Below are 20,095 nucleotides of genomic sequence, written 5' to 3'. Positions count from 1 at the left end.
GGGTGGAAAGCGAAATGAAAGTAGTGTGTGTGTGGGTGTGTTTAGATATGCATGTGTTATCAAACACGCACGGAAATCTATGGACACACACACACTCCCCTAAGCCCTCCCTTCTTCCTCACCGCCCCCCCCCCCATCAGCTCTCCATTAAAAGCCCTCCCACCCCCACATCCCCCCAAGCCTCTCCCTCTCACCCCACAACCTTCCCCCTCTCACCCCCTTCCTAGCCTCCCCCTCTCACCCTCCACACCCCCCATACCCTCTCTTCTCCCCCACCCCTCCCAAGCCCTCTCTTCTCCACCACCCTCCGCGAACCAGATAAACACAGCCCCCTGCACACCCCAGATCCCCCAGGTCCCCCTCCTTAGGCCTTCCCATCTCGTCCCCTCCCTGTTTCCCTGCTTCAGGGGAGTCAACATAAACTGAGGATGGACAAAAGAGAGTCATTTTCAGGGTGATATACTCGAACATAGATGGGATTACCAGGAAGGCAAGTAAACTAAGGGAAAGAGCACAAGATGTAAATCCAGATATAATCGAACTCACAGAAACAAAATTCTCAGGAATCTAACGAATACGGTGTTTTCCCAGGACTACACAGCTATAAGGAAAGAGGAGGAAGGTAGGGGAGGAGGCGGATTGGCCCTACTAATGAGAAAGGAATGGAGTTTCAAGGAGATAGCTATCCCGGGTTGTGAGAGATTCAGAGACTGCATAACAGGCACCATGACAAAGGCAGAACCAAGAGTAGTATTAAGCATTGATATATAACCCTTTACCCAATGGCAGAAGACCCAGGCAAGAGTCTGACCACAACAACATGGCAATTAACACTATAATGGAGAGGGCAGTCTCTGCGGCTTAAAGAAATAGATCCCATCTGCTCATCATGAGGGACTTCAATCATGGAAGGTTAGACTGGGAGAACAAGGAACTGTATGGAAGGGGTGGATACGTGGAGAGCTAAACTATTGGAGGTGGCGACAAGAAACTTCTTATGCCAGCATGTCAGGGAACCCATAAGGATGAGAGGAAACGACGAACCCGCAAGACTTGACCTAGTCTGCACTCTTAACGCCTCCGACATATCGGAATATCTGTTTTGACGTCCCGGAAGGAATGAGCGACCACAGTGTAATGACATTTGAGTATCTGGTTGAAGAAGGGCTAAGGAAATCGAGGAGGGAAACTGAAAACAAAAGGCAGGCATTCCGAAAGGGACACTATGAGGAGATAAGGAAATTCCTAACAAAAATAACATGGGAAACTGAGCTCAGAGGTAATACGGCCCAGACATGATAGATTACATCACGCAGAAGTGTAAGGAGGCAGAAGACAAGTCGGTCCTGGTCTAAAAAGAAAACAACGAAATGCAGATGAGAAACCCATGGTTTAACCAGAGATGTAGGCTAGCTGAGCAGCAAAGTAAAAGGGGGTGGAGAAACTATAGAAACAACAGGACACTCGAGAGCAGAGAAAGATAGAGCAGAGCTCAACCCCCGCAAGCACAACTTGGTGAATACACACACACACACACACACACACACACACACACACACACACACACACACACACACACACACACACACACACACCAACACACACACACAAAAAAGAACTTTTTTAGTGTCAGAGTGGTTGACAAATGGAATGCATTAGGAAGTGATGTAGTGGAGGCTGACTCCATACACAGTTTCAAGGGTAGATATGAGCCCAATAGGCTCAGGAACCTGTACACCTGTTGATTGACGGTTGAGAGGCGGGACTAAAGAGCCAGAGCTCAACCCCCGCAAGCACAACTAGATGAACACAACTAGGTGAGTACACACATTGGCCTCGTGGCTGAGATGACAGCGCTCTGTGGTCGTAGTCATAAGAGCCCGGTTCGATCCCTGGCAGAGGCAGCAACAAATTAGCAGAGTTTCTGTCATACTGGTGCCACTGTTCACCTAGCAGTAAATGGTACCTGGGAGCTAGACAGCTGCTATGGGCTGCTACCTGGGGGATGTGTGTGTGTTACAGAGATATATATGTAGTAGACATAATAAAGGAAAAATATATTGGTTAGAAAGGCTGGGTCCAAGAGCTAATCTCTTAAGTCTGCAGATTCAAGTAGTAAATACAAAGAGTACATGCACATACACTCAAAATACTACTCTTGCAGACATGCAACATAGATACCAAGTCTGCTGTTGCACAGGGTTTCCCAAAACGTACATCATGTCAAGGACTCCAATATGATCACTCAAACCCAGGACCCGCACCTAAAAATTATTACCCACACAGTATATGTTTTATATGCTAATTATTTCCCCTAGTTTAAAAATATGATCTGCCCTGTTATATTCAGAGATCAGAAAAAGGTCCATTCCGGTAGTACTAATCTTCAAGGCTTAGCAGCATAGTATCGCGTTAATAAAATTCTCCTCATTTTAACATATCTGAAATACAAAATAGATGTACTTCCTTTGAGTTCTCATTCAGTTGTAATGTAAATAAATCAGGAATGTGAAATAAAGTAAAAACAGATGCTTAAGAGGAACTATGACTTGCTGTTTGAATGTACACCTGGTTAATGATAAGTCTTGCAGTTAGCAGAAATCAATAAATATTTCCCCGTCAGTTGGTTATTTCTGTTTTAAGTGTCTTTGAACTTTTTTTTTATGGTTTCAAGCATTCATTGAAGAGCAACTCTTTGATAGAGAACTCACTTCAAGAGCTCCAATTCATTTTCTTCTCACCACAGAGATAAATCCATATTCAATATTGGATGGATTAGACTTCCACAGTCCAGATTTTCCCATATTTGTGCTCGAACTACTCGGCTTTGATGAGACAGCAGTAGATGAAAACGTTAACAAAAACTGCACCATTTTGTAATTATTACTCAAACCTGCTCCAAACGTACAACAAAATTTCCCCGTAGTGCAGAAAAATTGCAAGCAATGAAAAAAATAACGAAAACATTGCTATCATCCACCTTATCACAGACCCAAGTTTGGAAACCACTGGTCTAGCAGACACAGACGATGTTCCGGAAGCATACTCTTAGCAGGCACAGAAGATATACTCGAAGCATATTCTAGCAGACAGGAGCTAAATAAATATCAGGTCAAGAAATCCATCACGGTAACTTTAACAGTAATAAACAGATGATTTACCCTCATTATACGTTCTCCATTCTATGAAATGCAATTATTGAAACTATTCTCATTTTTAACCGTTGTTATCGTGAAGGGTGGGGCCTGGGGGTAGGTGTGTGATGAGAGAGTTGAGTTCCCCGAGGAAATGACTCTCCGATCACACAGAAGAGTTCTTGAATAGAACAAGAACCCGGCAATGTGATGTTATAGTGGCCAGAATACGCCTGGGATATAGACGTATCTGGCAGCTTTCTCAAAACCCAAATGTCGAGTACACAATGTGTCAACTTTGTGAAAGAGAAAACATGCACTCTCTTGAACATTATATTGTAGAATGTCCCATACTGACTGACTTTCGCCCTCCTGGGCTAAGGTATGCTGAACTCTGTAGTTACTATATGAGTACTGGAACACTTGATGATATATTGGACTTGTATCCAAAATTGACCATGTAATCTATCAATCATACAATGTATGTATGTGATGTAACTATATAACCTGAGCTTGTAAAAGCACCTTCATCACCTTCAGTGATTAAGTGCTTAATTGCACACTAGTTTCTTTATCAGCTACCTCACCCTGTCAGGGTAAATGAGACAAATGTATGTGAATGCATGTATGTGTGTATATATGTATGTGTATGTGTGTGTGTGTATGTATATGTATGGGTATAAAGCAAATATGGAAGCTGATCAGAATTACATTTCACCTTTGTGAATGTACATTAATGACACTATGTAAAAGACACATCTAATACTTTATGTAGGGCGTACGTAAATCTGTGTATCTTTGTATTTACGTATGTAGGTTAGCTTAGCATTTTAAAAGCACCGAATCACCTTCTGTGGTTGAGTGTTCAATAAACCCTTGAACTGTATGTTTAACACTTCTCTAACCCTGTCCATGGAGGACAGAAGAAAATGTATATATGCTGGTTAGCATTGTAAATGTGTGGCCACGTCTGTGGTAGAAAATAATAAAAAAAAAAAAAAAAAAAAAAAAAAAAAACTCTCCGATCATATGAGTTCCCTAGGACATGAGTTCTCCAGTCACTAGTCTACGATGACATGGACTCTCCAGGGAATAGGTTCCTTAGGACACGAGTCTCAGAGGACATGATATTCATGTGACGAGTTACCGAAGACAATATTATAGTATTGATCAAAAATACTGTAAAGATTTTCTCATTATTTTTACCAGTTTGCCCCAATGTCTCCCAGTTCAAATAGTTTATCGCAAGTATTTACTATATTAAATTGATTTTTATATGTTTTTATTTACAATATCTGCCCATTTCGTGTAAATCTTACAAAATTTAATATTTTAAGATGCAAATTACCCCTCCAAAATTTCCAACTACTTAATGCCAATTTCACGCTAAGTTTGCAAAACTACTCTCCCATTAGCTCCTCTCAATTGTTTCCAACCATTCCTTCCCCTCCCCCCCAAAAAACAAGAATTCAGCCACTGTTCTGTCAGAATTTTCTTGCCACTGTCTTTACCACTGATCTCTTGCCTCCACAGCTGAGCTTGTCAGACGCGATGAAGGCGAAGGCTCGCATGTCCATCACAGGGGGAAAGGATCTCGATAACGGACGAGTGAGCACTCAGGTTTACTGGCCAAGATTTTTTTTACCTTTATACCGTAATTCATAAGCTTTCTGTGTGTGTCTGTGTGTGTGTGTGTGTGTGTGTGTGTGCGCGCAGTATTTTTTTGTAGTGTTTTAATCTGTAAATAGAGAAAAGGCCAGAATCCTCACAATAAAGACGAGTCTGACATGATTCTGAATTTGCCTCAGAGTTTTACTTAACAGGCAGGGCAACTTTTTTTTTAAGATTTCTTACGAAATTAGATTGTTCCTAATAATATTAGGATATTATAAGTGAAGTATAGTTCAAAGATGTTGACAATTGCCGGGAATAATCGTTTTGTTTAGGATAGGTAAGGTTGATCACTTTTTAACATGAATCTTGTGAGTAAGTCCATAAATTTAACACACCCATCATGGATCACATGCCTTCGATATTTGTCCATAATTCGACCACTCTTCTCGGAATACCCTCTTCCTCTTCTCAGAGGCGATGGGGATCCTCAATTTCACCAGAGGTGGTTCCTTTATCTCTCTTTCTTTTTCCCTCTCTCTTTTTCTATTTCTCTCTCTCTCTATCTCTCTCTCTCTCTCTCTCTCTCTCTCTCTCTCTCTCTCTCTCTCTCTCTCTCTCTCTCTCTCTCTCTCTCTCTCTCTCTCTCTCTCTCCATATATTATATTATATTATACTATATATACATATATATATATATATATATATATATATATATATATATATATATATATATATATATATATATATATATATATATATATATATATAATTTCCAGTGTCCTAATGATGGTCTCGGACCATCGAATACGTGTTTGTGAGTGTATTTTTCCAATTGAAAATGTATGATAAACGTATTTTAATAATATGCATTTTACATGACCAACATGTCAAGGATATTACCATGTATGTGTGAAAACATGATTTGTATTCATAGTATTGTATTCATCCATATACTTACAGTCCATGTTGTTGTTGTGTTGTTGTTGTTGTTGTGTTGTTGATGCTGTGATTGTTTTTCATTGTTTCATTTTGGCGGCTGTTTTGAAAGCATTATATATGTTCTAATTCAACGATTTGTGAATTTGATATGTGCGTAATATATAAAAAAAAATATGGAGCAAGCTAGGTAAAAAATTTCAAGAACGAAGATATAAAATCTGGAGCTCAAAAGCGTGCATGTATTGCATAAAATTAATGGAAAAAGCATTAGATATTTTCTCCTAGACGATGCGAGAATCGGTTTGAAGAGAACAGAGTGAAAGTCACTTCCGAGCTTCAGGGGAAAAAAACTTAATTAAGATTATAGCTTAACTCTGGAAAATTGTACAGCTATTTGTTTCACACGTAAAAACTAACCGGTGTAATTGTTTTTGTTTTTATCGAAAGCTCTAAATTAGTCTTAGGATTATCACTCACGGAGACTGATTTAAGACTGTAGCTCCGGAAGTCGTTACAATAAGGCAGGTAGTTAAGATAACTATCTTGAGAAAGATCTCATCCAGTATGCCTATATAACATCTGGAAAGGGTACGAGGATAAGGAACTGGGATATGAGAACGGCGGGTAGGAACGGTTCCCAATCACTTGGACCATCAGGGAATCGAATTCCGTCTGTGCAAGACGCAAGTTCGTGCCGACAAGTCCTTCTGGACGGGCAGACGTGACAGGAAGAGGTCATTTACAGAAACAAACGACACTAACGGTAATAATATTTTCCACAAGAAATAGTGCCATTATTATAATGATTTAACCGTATAATGATTTAGCCGTATAATGATTTTTAGCAGTATGGTGATTTTAGTTTCATAATTATTTTAACTGTATAAACATCTTCGCCTATTGTGAAACCTACCATTGTGTAAAGAAAACACCAGAATCTTTACGTCTGCAGAATTGTTTCTGTGCTTAGGCCTAGTAAATTTGCATCGTGGAGGTTACCTAATTTGTTTTTTGACCTGTATATTATATAATCACTATGAAGTCTGAACCGACTGGTGCTCCAATTTAATTCGTTAGTTTTTTTATTCATGTCGTGAAGCAGAAAACTGCACTTTACTGCATCAAGGCTATTATCTCATGATCGCTCCAGTTATTGCATAAAATCTGCTGAAATTTGCCAATTTCATCTTTGTTATGATATTGAAAAAAAAACATTTTGTGTTCCCTTGTAATAGAGTTAGTTTGATGTCTCTGAAATTTTGCTTTATTTTTTTTAATTCGTGTGGTTGGGAAATGTCACTGGATGTAAGGTAAAATGTTGAGAGACCTTGTTGCGTTGATTATTTAGGCAAGCTGATTCGAGAGTCATTCTGGAGCGTTACTGGATCCTCCTTAACCTACGAGACTACCGCAGCTTGGAGGGTGAGTTTGGAGCAATACTTGAGGTCAATCTTCAGGTCCTTGGTCACGGGTCCTCACGGGCTCAGTCATTAGGTCCGTGGTCACGGGTCTCAGGGACTCAGTCATCAGGTCCGTGGTCACGGGTCTTCAGGACTCAGTCATCAGGTCCGTGGTCACGGGTCTCAGGGATTCAGTCATCAGATCCGTGGTCACGGGTCTTCAGGACTCAGTCATCAGGTCCGTGGTCACGGGTCTTCAGGACTCAGTCATCAGGTCCTTGGTCACGGGTCTCAGGGACTCAGTCATCAGGTCCGTGGTCACGGGTCTTCAAGACTCAGTCATCAGGTCCGTGGTCACGGGTCTCAGGGATTCAGTCATCAGATCCGTGGTCACGGGTCTTCAGGACTCAGTCATCAGGTCCGTGGTCACGGGTCTCAGGGATTCAGTCATCAGGTCCGTGGTCACGGGTCTTCAGGACTCAGTCATCAGGTCCGTGGTCACGGGTCTTCAGGACTCAGTCATCAGGTCCGTGGTCACGGGTCTTCAGGACTCAGTCATCAGGTCCGTGGTCACGGGTCTTCAGGACTCAGTCATCAGGTCCGTGGTCACGGGTCTTCAGGACTCAGTCATCAGGTCCGTGGTCACGGGTCTTCAGGACTGAGTCATCAGGTCCGTGGTCACGGGTAGCTAGTAAAGATATACTGCTCACCGGTTGACTCACTGAGCCGTTTAAGAGCCTCATTAAACAACATAACGACAAGTTCGTGACGATTTGGACGACCAGTTTCGTGACATTCGCGAGACAGGTTTGAGACACGTAATCATCACCATGTGTTAAATTACCTAAATAAAAAAGCCTAATGATTCACTCGTAGCCCCTTTACGTTACACTTAAATCTTTATTATAGAAAGATGTCTTATATAGAATAGTTTTTTTAAGTAAAATAGATAAAATATCACGATTTAGGAACACCTAGAAAGTTTTCATGATTTTCAGCTTGAAATCATACAGAATGAGCGAATCAGAATGGCCTGAATCAAATTTGACGAATCAGACAAGCTGGCTCAGTCAACCAATGAGAGCTCATCACTCTGGCTCAAGCGACCAATAGGAACGCAACTCCCACGATAAAATGGGACTCCAGTGTGTTATTCATTTCTGTGATAACCGGAAATCGCGCTTAGATAACAGTTCGTGAACCGTTTATTTTGGCCAATGCATTGCTCGGTATGAACTGTGAATACTGAACATCTTAAGGAATCACAGACTTTCTAGATTGTTGCAGGCGATGAGTCACAATAACGTGGCTGAAGTATGATGACCAGACCACACACTAGAAGGTGAAGGGACGACGACGTTTCGGCAGGTCCTGGACCATTCTCAAGTCGATTGTGAGCAATCGACTTGAGAATGGTCACGTCGTCGTCCCTTCACCTTCTAGTGTGTGGTCTGGTCAACATATTTCTAGATTGTTGCCGAGAAATCGAGGATCTTTAATAAAATTATAAAAGAAGAATGGAGCCATCAACAGCGGGAGTCAGCGGAGCAGCCACTAAATAACTGCTGAATTTTAGAAGAATTTGAAAATTGCAAGTTCTTGGAATACATTCGGGGCGCCATGGTACCTCAACCTATGCTTAGTGTCGGCTTCTTGAGAGGAAGTTGACACAAGAATCAGAAGAAATGAAGCCAGAATCATCCATATAGAACAGGCACGTGAACACCTTTCTGAATTGCATAGTATTGAGTCATGAAATTGTCTATTTTTAGACAAGAGGCGATATAGTCAACCAAGTTGTTTAACTGAGCGGTGAAGTCACCTATGTTGAGTCATCTAGCCAGGAACTCATCTATGTTGAGTTATCTAGCAACGAAGTCATCTACGTTGAGTTTTCTAGCGACGAAGTCACCTCTGATGAGTTATCTAGTGACGAGGTCACCTATGTTGAGTCATCTAGCCACGAAGTCACCTACGTTGAGTTATCTAGCCACGAAGTCATCTATGTTGAGTCATCTAGCGATGAAGTCAAACAAGTTGAGTTTTCAAGCGATGAAATTACCCAAATTGAGCCACCTAACGGTGAAGTCAGCACCAGCTGGTCCCCAGCTGTCACAAGTCTTCATGTTCACGTAGATGAGCACAAACTGGCAAGGGTCAGAGAATACTCGCTGTTTTTTGTTACTAAATAACGATAAATCATCTGGTCACAATTAAACTGGGAAAAATAGACACTTTTTCCCAAGTTCGGTCACTTTTGTTTAGTCTATATAACCTATCCCAAAAACACACACATCAAGTAATAGTGGTTTTTTAATTGCTTTGTGTCACTTTTTCTTTTCATTCAATTAGCTGCAACATTTTTACATTAGTGAATGAAACAAAAACAAATGATACTGAAGTTCTAGCTGTGATTTAAGCTGGAGATTAATAATTCGCTCTTTGCGACTGCAGTGTCACAACCTTGGAAAATTAGGTGACCTATTTATTTACTTTTCAAATCATAGTATCAACGTTGAATTATAGTAGAAAATGACATTTGTGCTGGTAACAATTAACCTGGTTTAGGAAATTTGTGTTGTTGACAATTAGCTTATTATGACTCATCCAGTATTATGAATGTTTGACTATACCCGTTCCATTCTAGCTCAATTGTTCTTTGTCTATAATTGAAATTAATTATGTAATTGAAAGCATTCTCTTCTGTGTTTTCGTGCTCTGTCTTGAGTGATCCGGATTCAGCGTCAGACTGTTTAATAACGCGAGGATACAAGGGTGTATTATTGTAATTAACAGTGGACATAATTGGAGCTTATGAAGTGAGCCGTAATTACCTGCCATTCTCATATTAAAGAGTCATGCGTGTGTTTCAAACTTACACAGCTCTGTTTTTTGCAGTGTGCTCAAATCGTACGTAACTCTGTTTAGTGTGTTTGAGTCATTCACCTCCTTTCACCAATCGTTCCATATCCTGTGTTCAAGTAACATACTAACATCTTTCCGAAGATGTTTCCGAAGATGTTTCCCTCTGTCCTTTGTTATCAAATTGCTACTCTATCATCTGTAATTTACTTTCTATATAAATTTTAGTATTCAATTGGTACAAATTTATGTTACCAATCGCTAAAGTTATTCCACTGTATACTTAACATTTGTCCAATCTGGTTACCGTGCAGTGTCAGGTATCCAGATATCCACTTCCTGGATATCATACTGCGTATCAAGACTTTCTCGATACCATTCTTTTTTTCAAAACTTTCAGAATATCATATTATATCTTAAAACTTTCTGTCTACCATAATATATCCCAAGGGCCAGGTTCACGAAGCAGTTACGCAAGTACTTACAAACCTTTACATCTTTCCTCAATTTTAACGCCTTTGGTTAGAATTATTAATTAGTTTACAAGCATGAAAACTTCCCAATCAACTGTTGTTATTGTTATAAAAGCCTCTTGGTGCTTCAGAGCTCATTAACTCTTTAATAATTGTAAAAAAAGCCGCCAAAGAATGAGAAAAGATGTACAGGTACGTAAGTGCTTGCGTAAAAGCTTCGTGAATCTGGCTCCGGACTTCATCTGGTAACTATATCATTTGTTGTATGGGCTTTTCTTCTCACCTACTGCTACCCTATTTGTGAATTCTAATTTTCTTAAGCCTTTGTTTATAACTGTGTTATTACCCAGCTCAGGAATGTCGTTATCCTGATTATCTTTCTTCATCTATGTTGTCTCTCTTCCATTTCGTATCCCCGGTGCAAAATATACCTTATTCTGCATCCACTTCATCCTTTTACAATGTACCTTGCCGCCCCTATCTTTCTCAGTAATCATTCCTCCTTCAACCTGGGCATCTCTTTCTCTCCTTTAAGTCCATCAATAGTTATCCATCCGTCCTTCTCGCTCCCAAGTCTTCTCCCTGTCCAATACCTGCTTCACAGCTCGGTTCTCACTAGCCTATGCGGTTTTCTGTCCTCCCTTCCCACAATCATAAACCTAACTGCATCCTTCCCACACATCATACCGCACCTGCTCTGAATGTGTTCCTCTCCTATCCTTTCCTGCACCTTCTCCTGCATCATCTCATTAGCTCTTCCTCTCTTCTTTACTGAACGTCTCGTATTAATTTCCTAGTCAGATTTCTCCTTGCCATGTAATACCACCTCAATACTTTCCTCCTCCGCTTTTAATTTTCTTCTCAAAATCCTCTTTGTGTCTTGTATCGTCTACCAGCGTCTTTTTTCCTCTCTCTCTGCATCATCTTCCCGGTTTTTCCTCCATTATTTATCTATTCCCCCCCCCTATCCACCTCCATCTTCCCCCCCCCCCCTGGCACCAGCCTCCACCACCTAATTAACGTCCAGTTAATGCCACAACTTCAAAACATCACGTGATTGAGCAAGCGAGTCAGATTTCAATTACTAGTTTGTAAAGGATTGGTGACGCGTTCTGGCCGCTGCTGCTGACAGCTCTTACAAAAGCTTCAGCCAAGCCAAATCCTGATTCATATCTTGTTTGGCATAGTGAGACGGGCGAAGAGCAGAGGAAATGGAAGAGAAGAAGCGAGAGGAGGGGAAAATATAGTTGAAAGTGGACGAGATGAGATGCGCGCGCGCGCGCGAGAGAGAGAGAGACAGAGAGAGAGAGAGAGAGAGAGAGAGAGAGAGAGAGAGAGAGAGAGAGAGAGAGAGAGAGAGAGAGAGAGAGAGAGAGAGAGAGAGAGAGAGAGAGAGAGGGAGAGAGAGAGAGAGAGAGAGAGAGAGAGAGAGAGAGGGGGGGGGGATAGAACTTCTGAGATTTAGAGGGGTAGAGATCGCATTTGAAGGGGGAATAGTGGATTGAATAATAGAGCTCATCGCCTACTTTACAACGGTCGATGAAAAGTAGTAGAAGCTATACTCTTTTTTTCAAAAGTGTTCCGCATGAGACCAAACTTACATAAATATTTTAGCACCGAGTAGAGGTGATTGGAAGGGGAGCGTGGGAAGAGTGGAATAGATTAAACACGTTGAAGAAGAGAAACGCAGGGGTACAAGGGAAGAAAAAATATTAAGAAAACAGAGGGTGAAGATGGAAGAGAGGAAAATGTTGGATTAAAGATCAAGGAAGGAGAGAAATTGACGACTGGAAGGAGAGAAAAGAGTCAGAAATGAAAAGGGTAGTGTGAAGGAGAAGAGATGAAACGATGTAATGGGAAAGGAGAAAGGGTATGAAGGAAGAGAGGGAAAGATAGATGACATAGGCCAGAAGAAAGTATGAAATTTATGTGAATGGATTGTAGAAGGCGAAAGAAAAAACGTGGAAAGCTAAAGAAGAGTATGAAATAAATAAATGCATGCGTAAATGATGAGAAACAGATTAGTATAAAGGAACAGAAGGAAGGGCAGGAAAGGTACAAACAAAAAAAGAATTAAGGAAGAGCTTCTTAACGTCTTTTACGATTCATGATGAATTATAGAGATAGTTCTGCGTTTGTGAAGATCTATTCCTGGTAAAACAACAGGTATATCTTCCTTATCTTGCACGGAGAGACAGGGAAGGAAGAAAGAAGAGAGAGAAAAAAAGAAAAAGAACAAGAGAGAGAGAGAGAGAGAGAGAGAGAGAGAGAGAGAGAGAGAGAGAGAGAGAGAGAGAGAGAGAGAGAGAGAGAGAGAGAGAGAGAGAGAGAGAGAGAGAGAAATAATGTGATATTCATTTCAATTCTCTCTGGATTATGAAAACTATTATCTGTGGAATCCAGAATGTCGTAAAGCAGTTTCCTCCTGCTCACTTTACATGAGAACTGGTGGTAACGATAATGGTGGTGGTGGTGATGGGGGGGATGGTGGTGGTGGTGGTGCTGGTGGAAGTAGAGGTGGTGTGGGTGGAGGTGGGGGGCGGCTGTGGCAGCTCTGGGTGTCACCAGTGAAGATGGTGCTATCTATCAACACATGATTTTTTTTAAGTTCGAGTTGAGAGTCGTATTTACCGTTGATGTGTAGACGAAAGTGATGGTGGTGGAGGACATTTTCCTAGAAAGGCAAGTGTGTGTACACACACGTACGCACACACATTCACAGACACAGACACACACACACACGCACACACACACACACACACACACACACACACACACACACACACACACACACACACACACACACACACACACATACACACACACAGGAGGCTGAGCACAAGGTACCATCTGGGAGGAGAAATCCTGCAAGAGTCAAATAGATAGAGAGCTCAGGGAGTTGATATCACGCCGAACCTATCCAAGAAGCTTACATCAAAAGGATATCATCAGCGGCATATGCTAGATTGGGCAACATAAGAACTTTCTTTAGATATCTGTGTAAGGAATCGTTCAGGACCCTGTATACCACTTATGGTAGACCAAATCTGGAGTCTGCAGTTCCAGTCTGGAGTCTATACCTAGGTAACACAAGACAATGTTAGAGAAAATATAGCGGGTTATGTCACAAGACTAGTTCCAGAACTGAGACGCGTAAGCTACGAGGAAAGACTATCGGAGTTAAACCTCACGTCCCTGGAATACACAAGAGTAAGGGGAGACATGATAACCACCTACAAAAATCTCAGGAGCATTGAGAGGGTAGAAAAAAATAAAATGTCATGCATGGATGGAACACGAACAAGGAGACACAGGTGGAAACGTAGTTCCCAAATGAGCCACAGAGACATTATAATGACTTTTTTCCGCCAGAGTAGTTAACAAATGAGATTTATTAGGCAGTGATGTGGAGGAGAATGACTCCATACACAGTTTTAAACGTAGATTTGAGAGAGCCCAATAGGCTCCAGAATCTGTACACTAGTTGATTGACAGTTGAGAAGCGGGGCCGCAAGCAGAACTGAGTACACAATCACCCACACACACACACACATACGTGTGTGTGTTTGTTGGTTAGGGGGTCAGGTAGCTGAGTGGAGAGCGCGCAGAACTCGTAATTCTGTGGCCCGGTTCAATTCCCGGACCAGGCAGAAATCAATTGGCAAAGTTAATGTCATCCTTAATGCCTCTGTTACCTAGCAGTAAATAGGTACCTGGGAGTTAGACAGCTGTTACGAAGATGCTTCCTTGGGTGTGTGTGTGTGTGTGTGTGTGTGAGTGAAAAAAAATTGTTAGTAGTTAGTAACAGTGGATTGACAGTTGAGAGGCGGGCCGACAGAGCAAAACTCAACCCCCGCAAACACAACTAGGTGAATATAACTAGGTGAATACACACACACACACACACACACACACACACACACACACACACACACACACACACACACACACACACACACACACACACAAACACACACACACACACTCAACAACAACAAATATTTCAATGTTGCTTCCGAATGACCCCAAAAATATTTTAATTATAGAGCGCAGTCAATGACCAATATTACACACATACACGGATCCAATTTTCGTTCTCGAGGCCTTAATGACGCCATCACTGACGAATTAATGACTAACACGAACGATGCTACTCAACAGTGCTACACCTAAACATCATTCATGTGGATAATGTCTCGTTCTGTATTCTCGACCTTAAAATCATGTTAAATAAGGGCCGATTTTATATTGACATTCTGAAATACTGATGATTGAAAGGAATAATTGGATACTTACACAATACATTTCAGAAGCGACAATAATAATAATAATAATAATAATAATATGAATAATAATAATAATAATATGAATAATAATAATAATAATATGAATAATAATAATACATTTAATAAAGAAAAATATGATCATAATGTTAATGATAATATTATAATAGTTGAACAAACAATAATTATAAATAATAAGAATAAATATAAAAAATTTATTTTATACTGTATACATATTTAACAGTACGTGTAGTAGACAAACAATTAACTAAAACATGCCAATTGCATTGTTCGTCAGAATTCATGTTTATTTAGATTTTCTACATCTCTGTGGGTCTGATTGGTCTGGTATACGAGTTTTATCAGAGTCTAAACGTTGTAAGTTTACTCTGGTTCTGGACAATGTCGAGGACTAAAGTATACTTACTGGTTGGTTAGTAAGGCATTGTTGTGGCCTATCAACGACGTGGTTAATAGGCCTTAAGACCAACTTCAAAATAAGAGGACGTGTCGTCTGTTTATTCTGACTGCTTATGACGACTGCTGTTGCTTCTCGCCATGGAGGGAAGCGCTGCAGAGGAGACAGTTGCTGAAGGAGGTACAGCTAAATTGGGCACAGCAAGAAGAAACAGAGATGTAGGAGACAAAACCCGAGGCACAGTTGAAGGACACAATGCAGAAAGAGACACAGCTAAATGAGATAGAGCAGATGGAGCTGCAGCTGGAGAAGCTACAGCTGAAGGAGACACTACAGCAGCGTTGGTCCAGATTTCTGTGCATCCCGGTGGTGTCAAGACGGTCATCTAAACAGTATATTGAGCTGCTTGAGTTTTTAACTTTATATATATATATATATATATATATATATATATATATATATATATATATATATATATATATATATATATATATATATATATATATATATATATATAAATTCACCCTAGCTTGGCCCTTTCTCTCTCTCTCGATAATTACCTCACTTTCCCTTCAGAAATGTAATTACTTCCTCAAAAGATAATTTCATTACTTAAGAGGTCTTTGGCAGACATTTCGCCATCCCTTCCTTACATTTGCATACCTCTAGCAACGGGCATGGGAATGTTTAATGTAGAGAGGAACACGACATACTGCAAAACCGTAGTTCTTATTACCAGTTAATTCTCAGTCCTGTGAGTAACTTGGACTCGTCGACTCAACCAGAGTATTCGTTTCTTGCAGGAGGGAGTCCAGTCCCCTGAAAATCCTAGTAGTTGAGCATTTATCTTCCACCGGTTTTCTCCCTGCTCCTTGCCCTCATATTCCTTCCAAGTGATACGTAGTTATTCTGGTTCAGTACGTTTTTCTTACCTGAATGTGGTATGGATTTAATCCGGGATCAATAGACCGCGGGCAGATTGAGGGTTTCTTTTGTCATTTGTTTAGGAGGAAGTAATTCCTTCGGCTTTGCCAGGCAAACATTGTGTTTTCCTCGACGTTCCTAATTAATCTTCTTAAAGGACTGTATCTGTATGTCTATATTCTAGAGACATAACTCTGTTTTGCTTCCTTATCTGCTTCTTCTTTGTCCAGAATGCCAACATGTTCAGGAAGTCACGCAGATATAAAGGATTTGTTCTTCTTCGACTCTCGCACAGTAATTCCTACGTGATCGGTAGAGCGAGCGAAACAATTTGGGCTGTTTTTAGTATCCTCTGAGAGTCTGTGTAAACTACGAAGACGGTTTTGGTGCTTCATATGGCCTTTTGAGATATTTAAGAACTATCGAAAATCCATTGGAGTGTTTCTCCGCCCAGTCCTCCACAACAACACATGGTACGTACGTCACAAAAGCGACTAATCCGTCAAAATTGCGGAATTTCGCAATATGCTGTAATACCGACGTTTACATTGGTTTTAATACGTTTCATTAAGTACAAACGGGACTAAGTCCTGGCTAGTTAAGTAATTAACCAGGACAAATAGTTTCAAGAACATATGAATGAAGGTAACTGCAGAAGGCCTGTTGGCCCATACGTGCATAGTTTCCTCACATTGTCACATCGTAAGAACGAGCTGGAATGTGAATTTGACTGACAGTACATTCTGTATACGATATACAATACAATTGTATTTTTGAACATTCTTGTAGTGAGAATTAAGAGTAGCATCGGTATATAAATGTTCCAGTGACCGTCTTGACATCTAAGGAAGAACAGTGGACTCGATCCCTTTTTCTCTCCGACATTATTTACATTTAGTAATATTTTCTGCCTGAAGATATCTTCATATTGGACGGAGATAAGGATGGGGTTTGGAGCCCGAGCGCTGGTCGATAGTTGCTACTTCAGGAGTTCTGAACAGTGGACTAAATTTTTCTACGTCATGTTCTGTGTCTAACCAGCTGGACTGATCGGTACAACAGCGTCGAAGCTACTTGCAGGTCGGCGTTTCTATTTCCCGGTGGTACAAACGAATCGGAAGCGTTCCTAAATTTAGTTCATCCAAATATCCCTTCCATGCTACCATTGCCATAATAGCTCGGAACTTGTCCAGACATTCACCTTACCTTACCATGTTTACTCATTCTTGTTTCTCGCCCTCAGTTCTACGCACCGGCCAGCCAGATCCTTGACGGGGACGCCCTCCACGCCAACACCCACACCCAGGTCTGACGGCGGCCGCGCGCCTCCCACTGCCCCACGCCTCAACTCCAGCTATTCGACACCTCTTGCCAGCCCACCTCCCACACCCAGCCCCACGACACCCACTACGGCCAGGCCTACAGGTTCTCCTACACCTCTCAGGAGCAGCGGCGGCCGTCGCAAGCGTCTCTCAGCGTCACCTATGGGTCCCCAACCTCTCAGCCACTACTAGGCCAGACCTCCCAGACCCAGGCGTTCGTCTCGCAGGCGCAAATCAACCAAATGTTTACCTCACACAGCTGTGACTCCCAGACGTCGCTGACAGCCTCACACCCACTGAGATCCTCCCAGGGCTCGTTAGACGTGTCACAGGTGTCATGTGCCTCCAGTGGGCCGTCTGTGACACCTGCAGTCACCCACGCCACCTCCCAGCCCACCCCACCCTCCCTACCACCAACCCAGACCCCAACCTCGCATCTGTGTGCTGATTTCCCCTTTTAGTCACAGCGTCGGTCCACGATGGACACCTAAATGTAGATAATTAGCTAGGCACCTGTTACTACTTTTGTAATACCAGAAACCAAGATAAATTAACTCTGCCAAGGTTTTAGCATGTGACCTATAAAGAATATATATATATATATATATATATATATATATATATATATAAATATATATATATATATATATATATATATATATATATATATATATATATATATATATATAACTATATATATATATATATATATATATATATATATATATATATATATATATATATATATATATATATATATATATATATATATTAATTGCTGCAGTTAAACAACGATCTCAATGGCTTAGAGATACTTTACTGCTACTGTTGTTTGGTGTGTTAGCGTTCTTCTCTACCCTTACCTGCAAGGCTCGATGCCACCTTGCCCGGTCACCCCAGAAGGCGATTCCCCCAATCCACCTCTGCCCCCGTCTCTGGCCAGGAGGATGGTGTGGGCGGCCAGCCCAAACACGCCCCAGAAAACCCCTACATCCCCGCTGTTGTAATATTGGGGGGGGGGGGAAGGGTCAGGTTTCAGCACGCCCTCAAAGAGCCACATATCCCAGCTCTGGTGGCGTGGGCGGCATGCCCACACGCCCACAATGTCTCAACCATGACACCAGGAAGGTCATTCTGTGCAAGTCCATTTCCCGTCATGAGATTTTGTTTTTCCTCCTGGGTAACTCTGGTAATGTGAGTGTAGCGGCTCGGGCAGGGAAATACCTGCACGAGGGAAAGTGTCTTCTGCTGTCAGGGCAATAAAGTCGCAGTAAGATGGTTGGGTTGGATTGTAAGACGCTGTGTGTGTGGGAGAGGAGGATGGATGGTCCAGTCTCGGTAACACCTGGTGGCTGCCAAGTTTATATAATATTGGTGGCGTCTTCAGCCCACATGCTTGGTACTCGGGATCAATTTGAGCGCTCATGATCTCTTATGAACACCTGTGAACGTTTGAGAATGTGACACCTGTGAGCACTTTTGACCCTTCATGTTACATCTGTGAACATCTATGGCGGTTCGTGTACCATTGGTAATACCTGTGGTTCCATGATCCTCACTGAGTTTCGATAATTGATGGACAAGACCAAGCCAAGCAATCATTAAGATAATTTGTTGTGCATATTTCACTGGGGAGATCGGCAGTTGCCATAACTGTTGCGTCTGTAAAGGACGTTTCTTGTACTGTAATGCCAATAATGGAGTAGATTTTACAGGCGAAACGACGCTTACGAGGTGTTGGTCGTGAAGGTGTAAATGCTGGTAGTGATGGAGATGGTGTTGATGGTGAACATAGGTGTGGAGTGATGATGCAGGTGCTGGTGAAGATGATGGTCATGGAAGTGATGATAATGGTGTTGTTGGTGAGGGGTAGATGCTGGTGGTGATGGTGCTGGTGGTGACGGTGCAGATGTTAGTGGTGATGGTGCTGGTGGTGATGGGGCAGATGTTAGTGGTGATGGTGCTGGTGGTGATGGGGCAGATGTTAGTGGTGATGGTGCTGGTGGTGATGGTGCTGGTGGTGATGGGGAAGATGCTGGTGGTGATGGGGCAGATGCTAGTGGAGATGGTTCTGGTGGTAATGGGGGAGATGCTGGTGGTGATGGTTCTGGTGTTAATGGGAGAGATGCTGGTGGTGATGGGGCAGATGCTGGTGGTGATGGGGCAGATGATAGTGGGGATGGTGCTGGTGGTGATGGTGTTGATGGTATCGGCAGTGTGATCGTGGATGTAAGCGTTGGATATAATACAACACAAGCGAACATGGTGAAGGCAGAGTAGTGGTATTAGTGGTGACAGTGCTGGTGGTATATGTTGCCGCATTTTGGTAGTGAAAGTGTGAAGATGTCTGCTGCATCATACCAGTACAGTAAACGATGTCTGTAGTAGGTAAGTCGTTATTCTTGTGTCTGGAAATGGCTCTACCAATGACATAAATTAATTTGACTGGACGGTGAATCAACAAATGGTATGGTGATGGCTCTGGTGACAATAGTGTATTGACAAGTGCATCAATGACGCAAGTGCTGATGGTGAAGGTGTTATGATAATGATGAGGGATGGTGACTTCGCGGGAGGCTAGAGTCACTGAGGTGGTCCGGGAAACCTTCCTTTCATTACCCAGGTGTCTCGATACCTATCCTGCCATCAACCTTATATACCCTGTTCTCCTTTTCCTAATGTTGTGCGCATCTTCTCGCTGGCACACTCCAAGACATATACATGAA

General features: G+C 41.8%; 1 protein-coding gene across 2 annotated transcripts in view; it reads left to right on the top strand.

The window, feature by feature from the left end:
• Positions 1–17,934, top strand: part of LOC123764029 (glutamate receptor 1) — a 706,396-nt gene extending 688,462 nt beyond the window's left edge. Inside the window, exons 17-18 of one of the 2 annotated variants that reach the window (XM_069329669.1) lie at positions 4,668–4,742; positions 17,291–17,934. In XM_069329669.1, coding sequence (XP_069185770.1) covers positions 4,668–4,742; positions 17,291–17,359 — 144 coding nt within the window. In that variant the 3' untranslated portion in view covers positions 17,360–17,934. Of the gene's footprint in view, positions 1–4,667; positions 4,755–17,290 lie in introns of both variants that reach the window. The other variant, XM_069329668.1, reaches the window with a different exon arrangement.
• The last annotated feature ends 2,161 nt before the right edge of the window (positions 17,935–20,095 follow it).

Source organism: Procambarus clarkii, chromosome 23 (assembly GCF_040958095.1).
Source record: "Procambarus clarkii isolate CNS0578487 chromosome 23, FALCON_Pclarkii_2.0, whole genome shotgun sequence".
In the NCBI taxonomy this organism is placed as follows: domain Eukaryota; kingdom Metazoa; phylum Arthropoda; class Malacostraca; order Decapoda; family Cambaridae; genus Procambarus; species Procambarus clarkii.
Note: the sequence above shows the minus strand (reverse complement) of the source record. Positions and strands in the feature narration are given on the sequence as shown.